Source organism: Marmota monax, unplaced genomic scaffold (genome assembly GCF_021218885.2).
Source record: "Marmota monax isolate L192 unplaced genomic scaffold, Marmota_monax_Labrador192_F-V1.1 WCK01_AAM20220418_F8-fsc00011, whole genome shotgun sequence".
In the NCBI taxonomy this organism is placed as follows: domain Eukaryota; kingdom Metazoa; phylum Chordata; class Mammalia; order Rodentia; family Sciuridae; genus Marmota; species Marmota monax.
Window position 1 is genome coordinate 15,491,840 of NW_026693082.1, and position 18,704 is coordinate 15,510,543.

Here is an 18,704-nt window from a genome sequence, read left to right on the forward strand (position 1 = left end):
GCAAAATGGGTACCAACAATCCCCAGAGCAACTGGGAGAAATTTTCTATCAGAAGAGTGAGAAAGCTTTGTCCTTGTTCTCAGTAAAAGCTCCCCCAAAGAGTCATGAGCCCATCCATCAAATGATACCCTATCCAGTGAGTGGGACTGTGCTGGTCCACTCAGAGTTAAACTGTCATGTCCCTTTCCACACCCAGGATGGAGTGAGCTTCTGTCACACACAGCACAGGAGAATGGGGAGGAGGAAACCAGAGCAAAAAATTGGGGTGATGACCTTGAGGGGAAGAAATAGACACTGCAGAGACCACCTACCACCTTAGCAATCCTACCTCAGTTCTCAGGGCCGGCAAGAGGACACAGTAAAAATGTAAGTGTGTGATGCTGTCCAGACTTTGGAAGTGGGAACTGGGTGCATTTCTACCCAAAAGACGTTCAGATTCATAATTTAAAATAATGCTGGCCCAGCAAAACCTGTATCTGCCGGCCACTTCACAGGTCAGGAACCAAAGAGGAATAGTAAAGGCCTTATTGTAATGGTTGCCACTACTGAACTCCGTGTGTGCCTCTGCTAACACATTGGACAAGAAAGGGAGACGAGGCTTCAGGAGGTCAACAAATCTGCCCAGAGCCACATTGGTAATGAGTGACAGGGCCAGGATTTGGACTCAGGCCTATTCAGTCCCCATGCCTCTGCTCTTTCCCAGTATCTAAAGGATGAATTGGTGTCATGAACAGGAAAAAAAGCTCCAAGTCAGTTCAGAGCTCTGTCACACTGTGTCACGAAGAGGTTTTAGGAGACTGTGGGGAGCCACATTGAGTTACCATGACTTCCAGTCCTGATGCACCACAGGGACCTGAAAGATCACTGTATTCTGGGCAGTAGTGCCATGACTCGTGACTCAGTCTTTTCCCCTGCCCGGATAGCAAGGCCAGTCTTCTGATTAGGCATACCCTGGGGTTGAGCTAACTCACCTATTCTTTTGTAATCCTACCCCGTTGCCCTGTTTGGGATAGAAATTCCACGGAAACTCCCTTTGAGTGTCCCCATCTCTTGTTCTGCCTTTGGGAGTGGCCTTCCTCGATGTCAATCAATCTCCTGATAGTAGACATCATGAAGCTAGACTCAACCCCCCCCCTCCCAAAACCTGACCCCTTACCTCATTTGAATGGCTTCTACCCAATAAAAGGGTTCAGCACATGCTCTCTCTCTCTCTTTCTTTCCATGGACCCCTAAGGTCAGAGGAGCCATCATAGGATGCAAAGAAAAAGGTATTTCTCTATCTCTGGTTATTTCACACAGCCCTGTTCACCTGGAGTGACCCTGTGTGTTTAGTCGTGAGATGCGACAGGAGACTACTTGTATTAGTCCATTTTCTGTTGTTATGACAAAGTATCTGAGGCTGGGTACTTTATAAAGGAAAAAGGTTTATTTAGCTTACAGCATTGGAGTCTGAAAGTCCAAGATTGAGTGGCCACATCTGTTCAGCCTCCTGTGATGCTCCTTTGACTACGTCACAACATGACAAAGGAGAGGAAAAGGAAACAGTCTTTTCCAACGGCGGTTCCCCCAGTGACCTAGTTTCCTACCCCTAGGCCCCACCTCCTGAAGGTCTCACCCCCTCTCGGTACCACCTCTTAACATCACCACACTGAAAACCGACCTTTCAGCACATGAACCTTTTGGGACATGTTCAAACCATCTTCAAGCCATATGTATCACTAAATGGAGAGGGAAGATCTCATGAAGCAAATTCTCTAAGTGATAAAGTGAATTTTACTCAGGAAAGAGAAGAACCATCTTCCCTGGGTACAGGAAGCACAGCGTCACTCCTGCCTGGCTCAGGGAAGCCCACTGGCTTCTGGCCTCCTGTGTGAGCAGAGCAGCGGTTGACGAATCCCTTTTCCGTAAGCTGTCAGACTTGGAGAGGTCACAGAGGAAGCCTGGGCCTTTGAGTTGGCAGCCTGACCGCGGAGGTGTTAGGCCCTCTCAGAAAGGCACCCACCTGGGCAAGTCCCAGGCCAACTCTGACCTTCTCCTATCTGCCGACTGAAGACTTGAGAGAGGCCTGGGTTTCCCAGGATGCAAAGTAAACCCCAGTGAAAAGGAAATGAAAAGGCGTGTCTTAACCCAGCTCCTTCTCCTTGCAGCCTGCTTCATTCTCGCGCTCATGGCTCTCCTGGTCCTGCCGCTGTCCATGGCCTTCACAGGTGAGCTGGCTGCTGAGCTGCGGGAAGCTGCAGGTCAGCGGGGGTGGAGCGGGGTGACAGCACTTAATGTTTAAGCATCAACTGTGCTTAGGCAGGGCTGGCAAGATCAGTCGTCCCCAATTATCTGCTTGCTGTCACAGAGTGACTTGGTGAACATTCCTGGTCCCCGCCCTGGAAGATATTGATGAAGTATGTCTGGGGTGGGGACAGGCACCTGCTTTTAAAACTGTCAGAAGAAGATTCTGATCTTCCTAGCCCAGGTTTAGGAGTCACGAGGCTCAATTTGCCCGAGGCCCCTTCCCAGTTCCTATGTTCCCATGAGGAAGCCCATTGTGAACAATAAGAAAAATGCATCCAAGGCTCAAGGAAAGTATGGGCTCACTGAATATGTTTCTTGCGGAATGAGTGAATAATAAATGCTCCCCTAATTGCACGGATTAAACAACTTTATAATCTGCAAGTGTGAAGTACAGGGAGGTGGCAGGGGAGTAGGAGTGGATTCCTTGAGAAGCCAAAAGTCACTGGCACATGTCTGTGGAACTAATCTCATGCTCTTGAAATTGCTAATGGGAGCCCCTGAGATCTGCATGCAGAAGGTCGATGCCCTATTTACCCTGAGGCCTAGCAAGCCAGTGTTCTCGGTTCCAAGCTCAAAGGATATGGGGCAGAAATGTTAAAAGGGTGCAGGAGTTATTGAAAACAACAACAACAAACCCAGTACCCTATCTGCTTAATGGGTACAAGGTTTCATTCTAGGGTGATGAAGCTATTTGGGACTAGATAAAGGGGATGTTTGTACAACATTGAGAATATGCTAAATGCCACTGGATGGTTCCCTTTAAAATAGTTGATTTTATGTCCCGTAAATTTTATACTGAAAAAATACAACTCTGAAAATAGAAATAAACAAAAACAGTACCCTGGTTGTTGTTGTTGTTGTTTTTTTTTTTTTTTTTGAAAGAGAGAGAGAGAGAGAGAAATAGAAAGATAAATAGCCTGAGCTGGGCTCAGCGGTACACACCTGTAATACCAGAGGCTGGGGAGGCTGAGGCAGGAGGATTGCAAGTTCAAAGCCAGCCTCAGAAACTTAGAAAGGCCCTAAGCAACTCAGTGAGACCCTGTCTCTAAATAAACTATAAAAAAGGCTGGGGATGTGTCTCAATGATTAAATGCCCTGAGTTCAATCCCCGGTACCAAAAAAATACAAACAGCTTAAACAACAACAGAGAGAGAAAATAAAATAAAATATCAAAGTTGCCCAGAACTAAAAGAGCAAAACATTCTGGGGCCATTTAATATAAGAGGAAAACAATTCAACCACTTGCCCAAATCTGGAAGCTACCATTATTAGAGTTAGTTTGGAAATTAACTTCCATTTATGGTTCTGCTCTTTCAAGAAGAGTTTATAAGAAGTTAGTCACACCCAGCTTGGGAGATCAGAAATGCCCTTTAGACAGTGTTCTATGCAAAATCGGTAGTGTAAGAGAGACTGTGGAGCTGTGGCTAGTTGTTCACCAACTCATTCGCCAGCTAACAACTCACTCACCAAGCTGCACGATGAGACAAGCTTCCATGAGTTCATTGACATGGTCACTATGTTAAAACGACTACATCCGTTGCAGAAAGTAGGTCTCGGGGAGTTGCTGCGTAGCAGTTATAGAGCTTGCTTTGGAGTGATGAAAAGTTCTTGAAAATGGATGATGGTCATGGTCACACAAGATGCTGATTGAAATCAATGCCATTGAATTGTACGCTTAAGTGGTTAAAATTTTTTGTTTGGCTATTATGTCACAATAAGAATTGTCAACACTCATATACACACACACACACACACACACACCATAATATTGTTGTGTGGGTAGGGAATCGCTATCTCTAGCAATAGTATGAACTGCTTTGGGGAGAGTTCGAAAAAGCCAAAAGGTGTCATTGTGATACTGCAGATCAGACAGAAAGAAAATCTAGGGTTCAGGTAGAACCTAAGCAACACGTGAAGAACACAGAGGAAAACTGTGTTGATTGACTTGATTGGGATCTTTTCAAGCCATCTGTGCACGGATCGACTCTCCTGTGAGCAGCAGCTGTTCTTATTCATTAGGAATGAGCAGATATACAAGTCATTACTCAATGTTCATTACACAGCTGGCTTCCGAATGGTAAAGGCAGTTCATACCCAACAAATTTGGCATCCGATACTTGAATGTCTTTGTGTGGAAAGGTTGTGTTGAGACTTGGAGAGCATTTCCATCTGATAATGGATTCAGACAAACATCAGAGAAACTGGAAAGGCACGTCATATAGGTTGATGATCCAACCAATGTGTGTGGAGGATTTTACTCTGTTTGGGGCCCTGAATTTATATTTATATCTGTACGTTTAGAAATTTTCAATAATGTCAATGAAACATGATGTAGTCATAGAAAAAATTTCTTCTGCTTAAGTTCCCATATCCAGGCATTTGTGAGAAATAAAATGTCAAATCAAATGTGTATTAAACAGGAGACCGGTTCAACATGAGAATTCCCTTCTTCGAACTCTGTTGACAAATTAATCAAGTAATTTAATTATGCTGTGATAACAAATTAACCCTGAATCTCAGTGGCTTAACACTGTAAATGTCTATTTCTTGGGTTTTTTTTTTGGAGGAGGAAGGGGTGGATACCAGGGATTGAACTCAGGGGCACTCCACCACTGAGCCACATCCCCAGCCCTATTTTGTATTTTATTTAGAGACAGGGTCTTACTGAGTTGCTTAGTGCCCAGATTTTGCTGAGGCTGGCTTTGAACTCACGGTCCTCCTGCCTCAGCCTCCCGAGCTCCTGAGATTAGAGGCATGTGCCACTGTGCCCAGCTGTAAAGGTTTATATCTTGCTGTGAAAATTCCATTGTGGATTAGGGGGTCATCCCAGAGCCTCAGGAGACTCCCCAAGGCAATAAACATGACCCCTAGCTTTACCAACTGCCTCAGTCCTGAGAGAGAGGCCCTCTCAGCTCATTGTTTTCCAGGTGGTTAAAGCAGGAGGCGAAAGAAGGATCATGTATCAATTTTAAAATGATGCCAATGTCCCACAACCAGTTGGTCAGAATTAGTCACACAGCCCTGTGTGCCCACAGTGGCCTTGGCAATATGAAGGCACATATCCATCCATGCCTCTACACAGAAGAGTTTTGTGCTTGAACCCCTCTGCAGCCTGGTCATTGGAACTAGTTTTGTTAATGAGGGAAATAAGACATTTCCTTCTTGTATTTAAAAAAGATGCATCATATTATTGCTTAATAATAGGCTTAGAAGATAAAGACCTAAGAAAAGTAGAGAAAGCATTGTTTTGGGAAGAAATATGATCCTGAAGGAAGAGTGTGGAGATCTGAGCTGTGGGGGTCAGCAGTATTCCATACCCAGTTGCTAAAGATGCCTCAGGAAACACATGTCTCCCAGCTTGGGGGTCCAGTGAGCAAAATGGTCAGTGGTAACGACAAAATGACCATGACAACAGCCTTGCACAGGTGGAGGGGCTTCCTGCTGGCTCCTCTACCCCCTGGAAGCAGTGGAAGAATAAAGGCCTCATTTTACTCGGTGGATGCATTTTGGGAATGTGACCCATAAATTGAATCTTATTTTAAGCATATCAAGGGAACTGAGTGTTTAAAGGGATTCTTTAAGTCCTTTTGTGAAAAGAATCCTTGAAAGCATGAACTGTCATACATACACCAGCTTTTCATAAAAGCACGGTACACTCATGACCACTTAGTACCCAGATAAAAGGTGCAGTGACGTCTGTCCCTGCTTTGTCTGATGATTCATTTGTTCCTGGAATTGTAGGCCAGAGGCCTGACACCAGGGATCCCAACAAACCTGATCCACCTCCTTGCCCCAAACACCAAACAAAAAAAGGTGATGGTGAAGAACAGGAAAAGAACTACAAACAATAGGGCCACACTGGGAAGGCAAAGTGACACGCAGCCGCTCAGCCCTGCCTTCTGGGTGCTGGCAGGAGCTTTAGCTTTAAATAGGGGAAGAACTGGGGCAGGGGCAAGAGGTGTGTGTAATTCAGTGGTCTGATTGATCATTGTCTCAGTTCTTGTTCTGCAAGGGGGCTCTGGAGAAGTCCTTGTCTCTCGAGAGGACCTGGGATCCTGGAAGGAGGCAATTCAGTTTCCATGAGATGATGGCTCCTGCTTAGGGGTCTCATCATGGGTTGATGTCCTGCTCCAGTTGTTCCTGGAAGGTAGTCCTTGTAGGCATCACCCCATGGATCTGAAACAGGGTGCTGCAAATCCTGCCTCAGTCTCAGAGGGAAATGAGATTAGTTAGGTAAATTTGGGGCTAACAAACCTTGTATTACTAGTTATGAGATGAACACTCCTTAAGGGATTAATATGGCTTACATGCCAAGCTGAGCAGACCCCTGACCCAAAGTTGAAGATAATAAAGGAGACAGATACAGAATGAAGGCTGAGATGCCAATCTTCGTCCTGCTTTTAGATACCCATTGGGCATCTGCAGGCCTGAGTGAAGCGTCACTGCTTTTAAAAGAGCAACTTCTCTGCTTCCTGATATACATTCTGCCAGGAGAGTGGGATCTACAGAGTCAACCCACCGAGCATCCTGAAGATGGGGTGGCCCATGAGGCCAAGAGGATCCCACCAGCAGGGCAGGGAATGGAGTTATGCTTTGTGGAACTAACATTTTGGCCTTTGTAGGTGTTAAGCTCAGCTTCATAACCAGGATTGGTGCTCTTGAATGCATCTCTCAATCCCTTTCTGTTTTCCCTGGGTAGGAATGAAGTTTTTGGAGGACTGCCCCATACAGCCTCTCATTCCCTTATATTTGCTAGTGGGTGGGATCATCGGTGCCTTAAAGGTAAGGTTGTTTTTTTTTTAATTTGTTCTTTTTAGTTATATATGACATATTATACATATATAGAGTATTACTTCTCATTCTTGTGATTGTACATGATGTGGGAGTTACATTCGTCATGTATTCATATATGAACATAGGAAAATTATGTCTGATTCATTTTACTATCTTTCCTATTTCCATTCCCCTTCCTCCCCTTAATCCCCCTTTGTCCAATCCAATGAACTTCTATTCTTCCCTAACCCTGCCTCTTATTGTGTGTTATCATCTGCATATCAGAGGAAACATTTGGCCTTCGGTTTCTTGGGATTGGCTTATTTCACTTAGCGTGAGAGTCTCCTGTTCCATCCATTTACTAGCAAATTCCATAATTTCATTTCTCTTATTTGGATGAGTAATATTCCATTGTGTATACATACCACGTTTTCTTTATCCATTCATCTATTGAAGGACACCTAGGTTGGTTCCATAGTTTAGCTATTGTGAATTGAGCTGCTATAAACATCCATGTGGCTGTGTCACTGTAGTATGCTGATTTTAAGTCCTTTGGGTATAGACTGAGGAGTGGGATAGCTGGGTCAAATGGTGGTTCCATTCCAAGTTTTCTGAAGAATCTCCATACTGCTTTTCATAGTGGTTGCACCAATTTGCAGTCCCACCAGCTATGTATCAGTGTGCCTCCCTCTGCCCCCCCATATCCTCGACAATATCTATTGTTACTTGCATTCTTGAAAATTCCATTCTGACTAGAGATGAAATCTCAGTATTTAAACTATGGTTTGTCCTTCTTGCTCAAGTTTTACTTACTGTCAGGGTGGAACATACCTGTTAATATTCAGCTACTCACAGGTGCCAGGACAATATCCCCCTAAGTGAGGCATTGAAGTGACAGGGTTGGCGTCAGAATCACAGATTTTTCCAGATGAGGGGCCTTCACCAAGGGTTGGATATCTTTGCAATAGCTTTCTTCCTGCTATTGAGTTCAATGTGCTAAGTTTTAGTTTGGATCTAACAAGAGGAGTAACCAACAGAGGAGTGACCAACTGACTAGCCAGTTTGGCCATTGAATTCATCACGACCTTTTTTTGTGCTTCTTTTTAAAAAAGTATGCTGTTTAGGGCAGAAGAGTTTGCATTTGGTGAAAAGGTGGGTTGTGTGTGTGTGTGTGTGTGTGTGTGTGTGTGTGTGAAAGAGAGAGAGAGAGAGAGAGAGAGAGCGTGGTGCTGAGGATTGAACCCAGGGGCACTCTGCCATTGAACTACACCCCCAGCCCTTTTTATTTGGAGATAAGATCTTACTAAGTTGCTGAGGCTGCCCTCGAATTTGCAATCCCCTTGCCTCAGCTTCCTGAGTAGCTGGGATTGTAGGCATGCACCGCAACACTCAGCTGAAATGTATGTTGTTTAGGGGTTTGTATTTCTGTTTTTGCTATGTGTCAGTTGACCACGTGGAATTAAACTGGCTTCAGTCGTCAACCAACCATTAAACTCTGGTGTCTGGTACTAAGAGAACTTCTCTCTGACTCTCAAGCCCAAGTAGAGACCTGATTAGCTCATGGGTCGTATTGGCATCTGTTCAAACAGGAAAGTGACTAAAGAAGAAATATCAAGTGGCATGCAGACCTGAAACTTAGGTTTCCAAAATCCCTGGTCACAGAAATGTTACACTTGCCAAAAGTATCTCAGGTCCACCTGTGCTTATCAGTGACTCTTCCTAACCTCCAAGCCCACCTCACAGCTTCCTATCAAAACTAGAAAACATAGTATCTATTTTTTCCAAAGAGGACTCATAAAAATGAAGCAACAACACAATAGAGAAAACAGAATCAAGAGTGCCATATATAAAATTTCATTCAGAGTCACTGTCTGGTTTCTTTGCCAACTTCCTCCTGGTGCTGGGATCCTTCAAAAGATCTTGGCCAGAGGCACTGGTCATGCTATTGATTTAAGACATCAAAGAATGTCTTTAAAAATATGTGTTCTCGTATGTAATGGATATCTATAAGCTCTATGACATCTTGGGAAATGTCTGATTTTGAACAAACCATTGGAGCTTCATTTCCCAACAGCAATGTTCTGGTGGGCAATGTTCTGGAATGTACAGATACACGTTATCATCCCTATAACAACATTCCCCAGGAATTCTCCTGAGGCTCTGTCTGGCTCCAAAGAAACCCAGAGGCTGTCAGCTCAGTGAGGCTGCATATCCCCTGTGGACCCCAGGTGTTAGGCAATGCCTTGGGCACTAAGGAGATGCTCAAAACAAGAGCAAAGTTTTCAGCAGTAATTACCAGTGTCATCCATCCCCAGCTGACTGCCTCATCACCAGGTTGCTACCTGGAACTTTCCTGTAGAGCTGCTACTGTCCACAGAGTCAGCCTCCTAATAACAGCCAGCTTTTCCTTTACAAAAGCCAGCTCAGAACCCAAAGGTAATTTATTTTAATGAACATACCAGGGCTCTAATAAACAGCATCGATTTTTTTTTCCTGGCAATCTAAAACTGCTTGAAGCCAAATTAAATTTTGGTGCTCAACATGGTGAGGTAATATACAGTGAGTCCATAACAATAGAGCAGCAGCAAACAGGTTTATGGTGCCCCCAGAGGCCCAAGTTTACTTGTGATGATAATGCTTTGTATTTAACACCCGCCCCCCAACACAGTTTGCCCAGCCCAGCATCTTTAGTGAAATGCACCACATAGCATCAAGGTATCACATTCAAAGAGAAATCTGAGAAATGAGGTGGCATTTCCCGGAGTTACCAAAAAGAGCTGACGGTCATGACCTACTAGGTCACAAAATGCATTTAGCAGGTTGTGGTCTGATTTAAAAATAAAATAAAACAGAAAATATGAGAGTGCCTAATAAGTATTGTGTGATACTATATATGGACACCTGCCTGTTTGGGTGAATTGACCATATCATTTGTCATCCAAACGGAAATAATTTTGAGAGGACAAGGGGACTCTAATAATCATCATGCCAGGATAACAGCACAGACTAGGACTTCTCTGGGTTCCCAAGGACTTCAAGTTACCCAATTTCTGGGTCATGGTGTAAAATATATTTGTTGCTTTGGATCATGTTAAAAGAAAGTTTCAAAAACAGTGATCCGGGGCTGGGGTTGTGGCTCAGTGGTAGAGCGCTCGGCTAGCATGTGCGAGGCCCTGGGTTCCATCCTCAGCACCACATTAAAAAAATAAATAAATAAAAAAAATAAGGGTATTGTGTTCAACTACAACTAAAAAAAAAAAAAAAAAAAAAAAAAACCCACGTTGATCTGGTGGCCATTATCTACCCAACACTCCACCTCACCTCCAGTGTCCCTCTTCCTTGTGCCACGATGAGCAAGTTGCCTTTTGCAGGTGCTGTGCTGACATCTGTGCCCCCATTTGGGACTCATTCCGTCCTCATAGCGCCCCCATGAGGCAGGAACTGGCATCAGGAAGGATTCTTTTGAGTACAATGAACACCAATAACAGAAAAAGAAAACAACTCTAACTTAAGAGATAGTTTATTGGAAGAACTCACAACTCAAAATGTTGGTGGAGAAGCAAGGGACAAGTTTGGCGCCAGAAAGCCTGGGGCAGGTCCCCTTACTGTAGCTTCCTGGTGTCAGTGGCAGAATGCATGAGCCCCACCTAGTTCCCCTCTCATGGCGTCACTGGGCCCAAGAACCAGTTTGAAGAGGACAGCCTGAACCAAGGACCTTGGGTGTCCTGTGGCTCGCTGTGTGCCAAGAGCAAGGGAACAGACCTCCCGGAGGGCAGGTAGCACAATTTATCCTCTCTAGACCTAGGATGGGTAGGGGATTTGCCCAAAGAATGAGGTGATGCTCACGGCAGTCTGCTGGGCAGTGTTCTAGAATGTCCAGAGGAAAAGAAAGGTGGTGTTCACCGAGGCCTCTGCTCCAGTCGAGGGGCTTTCTCATCTCCCTTTGTCTTTGCCATGCCACTCTCCCTCCCAGGAGGTCCTCCCTCCTCTCCTCTCTTGAGGGTTTCTGAGTATGCCCCCTTTTCCAGGAAGCCCTCCTGGATGAGCCAGCTCCATGCCGGACTCCTTGAAGTGTCCCACTGCTCTTCTTAGAGAAACATCTTGCCTCCCAGCCAAGCTGCAGGTCTTGTTCCTAGAGAGCTGGAACAGGACTACCAAATGGGAGGCCTCTCCTGACATAGGAGAGAACCACTCTGATTCCAGTACCACGTGGTATGGTACATATAGTGGTCGGCAAGTGTGGGCTAATGGCCATCTCTTTTTTTTTTTTTTTTTTTTGGTACAGGGTATTGAGCCCAGATGCTCCTTACCAAAGAACTACATCCCCAGTCCTCTTACTTTTTTATTTTTGAAACAGGATTTCATTGTTTGCTGAGGGTCTTGCCAAGTTGCTGAGGCTGGCTTCGAACTTGCAGTCCTCTTGCCTCAAACTCTGGAGTCACTGGGATTACGGGCATGTGCCACCAGACTGGCTCCATCTCATTCTTGCACTCACTGTGGACTGAGTAGAGTGACTTAACTTCTCTGAGCCTTAGTGTCCTCGACCAGGAAGCAGAGTTAGTCATATATAGCTCATAGGTTAGTATAGGTATTAAATGCAGTCAGTCATAAGTGCCAAGTTTTGGACTAACTAATTAAGTTTTGCTATTTTTTTCATAAATAATAGCTCTCTACTGTCGAAAAACAACAGAATACAGATAAGTACCAAGGAGAACATCAAAATCACCTGTAAATTACACCACACAGCAAACAAACATCACTGTTGACTCTGTAGCCTTTTGGTCCTTCTGTGCACAAATTTATTTGGCACCCTCCCCTATGACCCTGAGAGAATTAAATGAGGTACTGTACACGAAGCACCTCACCCAGCACCAGGGTGTCCTTTTGTGCAATGTCCATTTCCAGAGTCACTGTCACCAGCACAAAGATAATTCCCATATCTCAGTCACAGCCCTCAACTGTCTCTGTTCACCACCAGCCTCTGACCACCCCCTGCTGACCACCATCACCTGCACGTCCATCCAGAATTTTAAATGGAGCAAGTCCAAACCCAAGGTTGTCACACTCCTCAAATGCACAGCTCGGGCTCCTCTGCTCCCCAGCCCTCTTGATATCATTGTCCCCATCACTTCCCCAGTTTGGATCCCATTGGTGACATTTCTTGACTCGTCCCTACCCATCCATTTCACTCGGGCTCTGAGTTTCTCCCCTCACCAACCTGCATGCTCTTGGCCATCAGAGGATTCCCTCTCAGCCCTGCTGTCCTTGGGTTAGGGGTGCACTGAGGTTGGCCATAGGGGAGGTGGGGAGCTGGGATACAACAGATAAGCAGATTCAGTTTTCAGAGGAAATCACAGGGAAGCCGGGGAATGGCCAAAGGTCTCCCCAGCAAAGAAGGCTATGTTCTTCCCTGGCTGTGTTTCCAAGGGGACACTGAGACATGGGGGGGCCAGTCAGGTTGGTAGCAAGTTGGGGATTCTTTGTGTAATCAAGTGGAAACTGACTTTCTAAGGGGTGTCAGACTGGAGTCAGGCAGGGGCCATCTGCCGGGGGAAAAGATGGTCTTTGTCCCCCCAGAGTATTGCTCAAAGGAGAAGGTGTGTGCTCTTGACTTGAGGGATATGTGAGGACAGCGGGACAATGCTCTCACTCCATGGCCCCACTCAAGATGCAGATCCTGGGGACAGAGAAGGGTGGAAACAGCCCAAAGAAAAGCAGTTTGGGTGGGTAGGGGGAGGACAGGAAGGGACTAGTGATGCTTGGGCCGCCAGGCCTGTGATGTGGCCTGCAAGTGACAGGGGAATAGTTCCTCCTAAGACAGAGGGCCTGGCTGGGAGGTACGTTAGCATCCAACAGGTATCATTCCTGTACTGTTAGGTGTCATGCAAATGCGCTAGAAAACTAGAAAGGCCAGTCCATCCAAGCCTCACTATAGAGTAAGTTTATGCCAACTAATCCCATACCCAAACCGGCTCCTGCATCCAGGAGGAAGACGCCAGCAAGCTTGCTGACTATGGATTGATGTCTTCATTCATGCAAGTTCTAATTCTAATTCTTCAAATGGAATGTCCTTCTTTGGCAGATCTTCCAACTCCAGTATATGTACTTTTCATAACCTCTCTCTCTGTCTCTCTCCCCATCTTCCCCCCTTCTACTCCCTCTGTTCCCCACAACTTTTCCACCCTCCCCTATGACGCTCACCCCTCCCGCCATCCAGGTGTCTCTCTTGCTGTATGACTCCACCAGGATGAGGCGGCTTCTGTCTAAGGCTCTGGTGATTGATGACGACGATGACGATGAGTATCCCTGGAGACAGAACGCGCACAAATACTACATCCATCTCATCCTCAGCCTCTTCCTCTTCCTCTGGTTTATTCTGGGGAATTACTGGGTCTTCTCTGTGTACCTGCCTGACTTTATTCCCCCTTTCCAGCAGCCCCAGGCATACTGTGACAAAACCCTGTACCTCTTTGCAGTAGGGGTCCTGGTGCTCAGTCACACTGTGCTGATCTTACTGGTCCTGTGCAGCGGTTGTGTCTATGTGTGTTCCAGGTGGAGATTTGCTGGTGATGAAGACTGACAGCCACTCCTCCCAGCGTGTGCACACATAGACACACATGCACAATTTGGGGAGAAAAGCATGCTAGTGAGTCAATAGAACCTTCCACACGGGCATTTCAGAAACTAACAAAAATGCACTGAAGGAGTCTACCAGACTAAAGAGAATCTTGCCTGCCTGGATGTGGGGAAAGTATTTTGACTCTTCTTTGGGTGAGAATTTGTACTCATGAGTTTTCAAAGGATGTTTCTTTGGAGGGGAGGAGATGAGGAGTGCTAAGGAAGGGTGATCTTTTTCAATCACAGGGCAATTCCAAGCCCTGTGGCAAGGTTTGCTGTTGTTACTGTTGCTACTGCTGAGCTCATTCAGCCACCAGCACTGCAGAGTGGTAGGAAAGATGCCCATTAATAACTCCAACTGCCTTTTGTGATAGTTAAGAAGTCAGGATATCCCCAACCCCAGATCAAAAGGTTTGATCTGATAACTGAGGACATCCTAAGGGCAGTTATACAATCTGCAAGTTCAAGGAATAGATTCCACAGAGGGGCTCTGGCTGGTCTGCCAGGGGACCTTGCAGTGAGCAGTGTCCCTCTCATCTTCATTTCTGGATGCTGCTACTGTATGTTCTGTGCTCGGCATGGAGTCCATTTCTATTCCTGGTAATCTGTGTGCTTTGTGGACAGTTCCATGTCGTAAACTGGTCTTGCAGCTGAGCATGGTGGCGTGCACCTGTAATCCCAGTGGTTCAGGAGGCTGAGGCAGGAGGATTGCAAGTTCAAAGCAGCCTTAGCAACTTAGGGAGGCCCTAAGCAATTCAGCGAGACCCTGATTCTAAATAAAATATGAAAAGGGCTCAGTGGCTGAGTGCCCCTGAGTTCAATCCCTGGTACCAAAAAAAAAAAAAAACCCACAAAATCTGGCCAGGTTACATGAATTAAGGTGCCATTAGTGCAGGTGCTTTGGGTTTCTGAGTTTATTTCACAGCCGTTCTTCTGTTTAATGACAGAGTCAGCTTGGGAAGCTTTTTCTAATTTAATCATCTGGAAGTCTAGAATGATACCAAACAGCAACCCCTAGCATCCCATCTTGCTGCTGTCCTTGTAACATGAAGTTCCTGGGAGCCTCGGTACCAGATTAGCAAGTGGGTAGTTTCTCCTGTGGAAGGCACTCTTTCAAATTTTCTTTTTTCTTTATTTATTTTCGGGTTCTAGGGATGAACGTGGGGGTGTTTTATTTTACCATTGAGCTTTTCATTTTTTATTTCAAGACAGGATCTTACAAAGTCACCCGTCACCTGAGCTGACCTCAGACTTGTGATCCTCCTGCCTCAACCTCCTGAGTCCTTGGGACTGCAGGCCTATATACCACAGCACTTGGCTTACTTGAGAATTTTCAATGAAGACACTGTCGTGGGTGTTATTAGGGAAAGCACCCAGACAGAGCACAGCAACTGCTTAACTGTGCTTGTATCTCAGTTTATCTCTCTGTGGTGCCAAGCTGCTTTCTTTTTTCTTTCTTTTTTGGTGTGTCTGTGTGTGTCGGGAACGGCAGGTGGGGGCTGCTTTATAATCAAACCAAGCCCCAGTAGCCATCAATGTAAGGCACCAGCCTGTCTCAGAAGTGTGAGCTCAAACCAAGAGGCACACTCTTCTCCATGGCTTTAAGAGAAAAGAGACTGTGAGTGCCAAGGAAGCTTCCCATTTGAGTTTGGAAGGACTCTCCAAGGATCTGTCCCCTGGAGTCACCTTTGATCCACATTTCTCCCAGGCGAGAAGGTGCATAGTGCGCCCTCTGCTGGGAAAAAGGAGAACAGTCCTTATTCTGCCCCATCCCTCAGGGCAGTTACTGTTTTCCCGTGAGCTACTGAGGACAGTAAGGTGTGCAGCTTGCAGATCCTGCATCATCTGTACAGATGCAGACCTGATTCCGTCCTTATTGTGTCTCAAGTCGAGGGCTGAGACAGACTCTGGGCTCAGACACAGGGCAGGTAGGTGTTCCATGCCCCACTACCAGGGGGTCTCAGCCACTCCCAGTCACTTAGCCAATGTTTGGACACAAACAAAGCTGAAAGCCAACAGAACCCATATCAAAGCTCAATCCAGGCCACACATCCACCAGTACTTTCCTTCATGTCCCTGATGCTAATTCCTGTGCAGAAACTTTTAAAGAATATTCAGGTTCCATCTTAAAATAATAAGCCAAGGCCACATAGACAATTTTAAAAAAAGCCAATTTGGTACTCATTTTTTTTTTTTGTTCTCTCCTGTTTGCTTCAGTTAGAAGCTTGCTTATGTTTGCTTATGTTGGAAATGACTCTGAGGTTTCAAGAGAGTATTGAGGTGGAATTCACACCCCTCTGGGTCACGGATAGAGGGAGGAAATGACTGGACTGTGATTGACCCATCCTGGTGGTGTCTCCTGAATACTGAGGGCCAAGCAAGTAGAATTTCTCCCACTCATATCCCAGCACTGCCCTTGCCTTTCTGTGAAGCTAAGACATTCTGCTGGGCCTTGTGCATGACTCACATGGAGTCTGCCCAGAAGAAGGGTATGGAAGGACAGGATGCACAGTTGACCCCTTCATCCAGAGGAGAGGCCACCACTGACTCGCCCTAATCTATGAACATCAAAGACCTGAGCCTCTGGAGCCCCAAGCTACTCCCTCGTGAATGCTTCTGAGGCTGCTGCCACTGGAGTTTGACAAAGATGCAAAGAGATTGTGGAAAATCATAGCTATAAAAATGGCTGTTGATTGGGCACAGAGAGAGACACCTGGGAGGCTGAGGCAGGAGGATCACAAGTTCAAGGACAACCTGGGCAACACCACAAGACCATGAATGAATGAATGAATGAATATTTGTTTGCAGATGGCAGATATGGGCTACTGTTTTGGTTCCATGAGTAGTGCCCTGTTTCAAATGTTGGACATTCCCAGTTTCTGGTAGACCTGGATACTCCTGGAGTATTGCAGAGTCTTTATATTGATATAAATGCTTTATCAAATACACCCGTTAAAGTGGAAAACTGGGGGCTGGGATTGTGGCTCAGCGGTAAAGCGCTCGCCTAGCATGTGAGAGCCCCAGGTTCGATCCTCAGCACCACATTAAAAAAAAAGAATAAGTAAATAAAATAAAGTTTAAAAAAAGTGGAAAACTGGTGTCTTGGTAAAAGAGTTTTTCTTTTTCTACACCTTTTTATTTTTCACAACAAACTTGAAGTCTTTAAATACTACGTTTGATATAAAAAATTAAAAGGAAACCATATAGTTAAAATCAGAACTATAAGAAATTCTGTGATGGTTAGGAAGCAGAGGTTCTCGATCTTTTTTTGTTTTCCACACCCACACACTTGTCTCTTGCCCCAGAGGGAGTAGTAGAGGAAAAAGTGTGCTCATTCTATTGTATACTCCCTCCCTTGCTATGGAGAACATCTATCAGAGATCCTAAATCATTATTAAAACCTGGACCAAATTTTTGGCTTTGAATTTCCTGGCAACCAAAGCAGAAGGATGATTTGATGATTCCCTATAAATTGCACCTTTTTTCCTGGAGTAAAAAGCACCACCTCTGGAGAAATACAGGCTAAACTGGGCGCAGTGGCTCACTCCTGTAATCCCAGCAGCTAGAGAGGCTGAGGCAGGAGGATCATAAGCTCCAAGTCAACCTCAGTGAGGCCCTAAGCAACTCAGCGAGACCTTATCTCTAAATAAAATATTAAAAAGGGCTGCGGATGTGGCTCTGTGACTAAGCGCCCCTGGATTTAATCCCAGGTACTAAAAAAAAAAAAAAAAATTAAAAGAAAAAGAAAAGAAATACAGGCTAAGTATGAGAGAATGTTCACATGTATCAACTCAGGGGGTGACATCTGCAGCCTGTTATAGTATAATGAGACAGAGTTCAAGAAAGAATTTCCAGGGCCCAGGAAAAAAAATGGTCTATAATTGTGTTTTTTGGTTTTTTTTTTTTTTTTTTGGAAGGTCTGGATTAATCTAGAGCTGACATTTGGACTACTAGAAAGTGATGAGCTACCTGGTAGAATCATTTCCCTTGCCTGGGGGAAAATTTTGATAGATGAGCACAAGAAGCTCATGGTTGTAATTGCTAGTATGGCCCAAAGTACGTGTTGAGTGGGCTGTGTGTACCTGCAGAATAAAGTGTCTACCCAAGACTGACCCAAAGAGACGGCCATCATCCCTCCTCAGTGGGAACATGGTAAGGCAGAGATATTCCAGGAAAATGAACAAAGGAACCCAAACTTTTGGAAGCTATGAAAACTCAAGGGAGGGATAATCAGTTGTTCCTGTCTGAGAAAAGATAAACTGTATCTTTTCAGCAAAAGATAAACTGTATATTGAAGTCAATATTCTTTGCCTGGCTTGATAGAAATGATAGTTGAAATCAGTAAAAATGGGACCATATCACTACAAGCAGCCACACCAGTGGTTCTCAAACCTCAGCAAACCCTCAAAACTACCCAAGAGTTTGCTTCAAATGCACAGTCAGAGCCCCCTGGCATTCTGATATGTGGGGCTCACCGATTACGATTCAGCCAGCCAGAGAACCACATATGCCCTCAGACCTCAGATGAGGCGTGAACTGACGCAGGCCAGGCCATCTCAGTTCCAACCAGGAGGATAATATGATCTTAATTCCAGTACTTCACACTGTCTCCCTCTATTTTCATACAAGAAGAAGAAGCAAAATGGTCCATGGCATTCATTTTTGCCTGCCTGAATCTTGTGCTGCATTTCCTCATGGCCATTCTTCAGGGTTGATAAAACCAAGTTTGTACACGCTGTTCCCACGCCTTCCTTGAATAATCCCTGGGGAAGAGAATCCTCCAGTCTATGGGATGCTTTGCTTGTTCTTGCTTCCAGTGGGATTCCAGAGGCTACAGCTGATGCACACAGACACTGGCAACCATCAGAGCCTGGTGGAGGCAAATTTTCTCCATCAAACTCATCATCTTCGGGTGGGTGGGTGATCTGCAGTAGAGATTCTAGAAAATTGAATGAACAGAAAATCCTGCCTAGTGATTCTAGTGGTATTTTCTTTTTATATGAATATAGAACTAAGAACAAAATAAA

At 45.2% G+C, this 18,704-nt stretch overlaps 1 protein-coding gene across 1 annotated transcript in view; it reads left to right on the forward strand.

The window, feature by feature from the left end:
- Positions 1–16,761, forward strand: part of Tmem272 (transmembrane protein 272) — a 35,864-nt gene extending 19,103 nt beyond the window's left edge. Inside the window, exons 3-5 of the mRNA XM_046454209.2 lie at positions 2,148–2,207; positions 6,986–7,068; positions 13,277–16,761. Coding sequence (XP_046310165.1) covers positions 2,148–2,207; positions 6,986–7,068; positions 13,277–13,639 — 506 coding nt within the window. The 3' untranslated portion in view covers positions 13,640–16,761. The remainder of the gene's footprint in view (positions 1–2,147; positions 2,208–6,985; positions 7,069–13,276) is intronic.
- Positions 16,762–18,704: the final 1,943 nt, after the last annotated feature.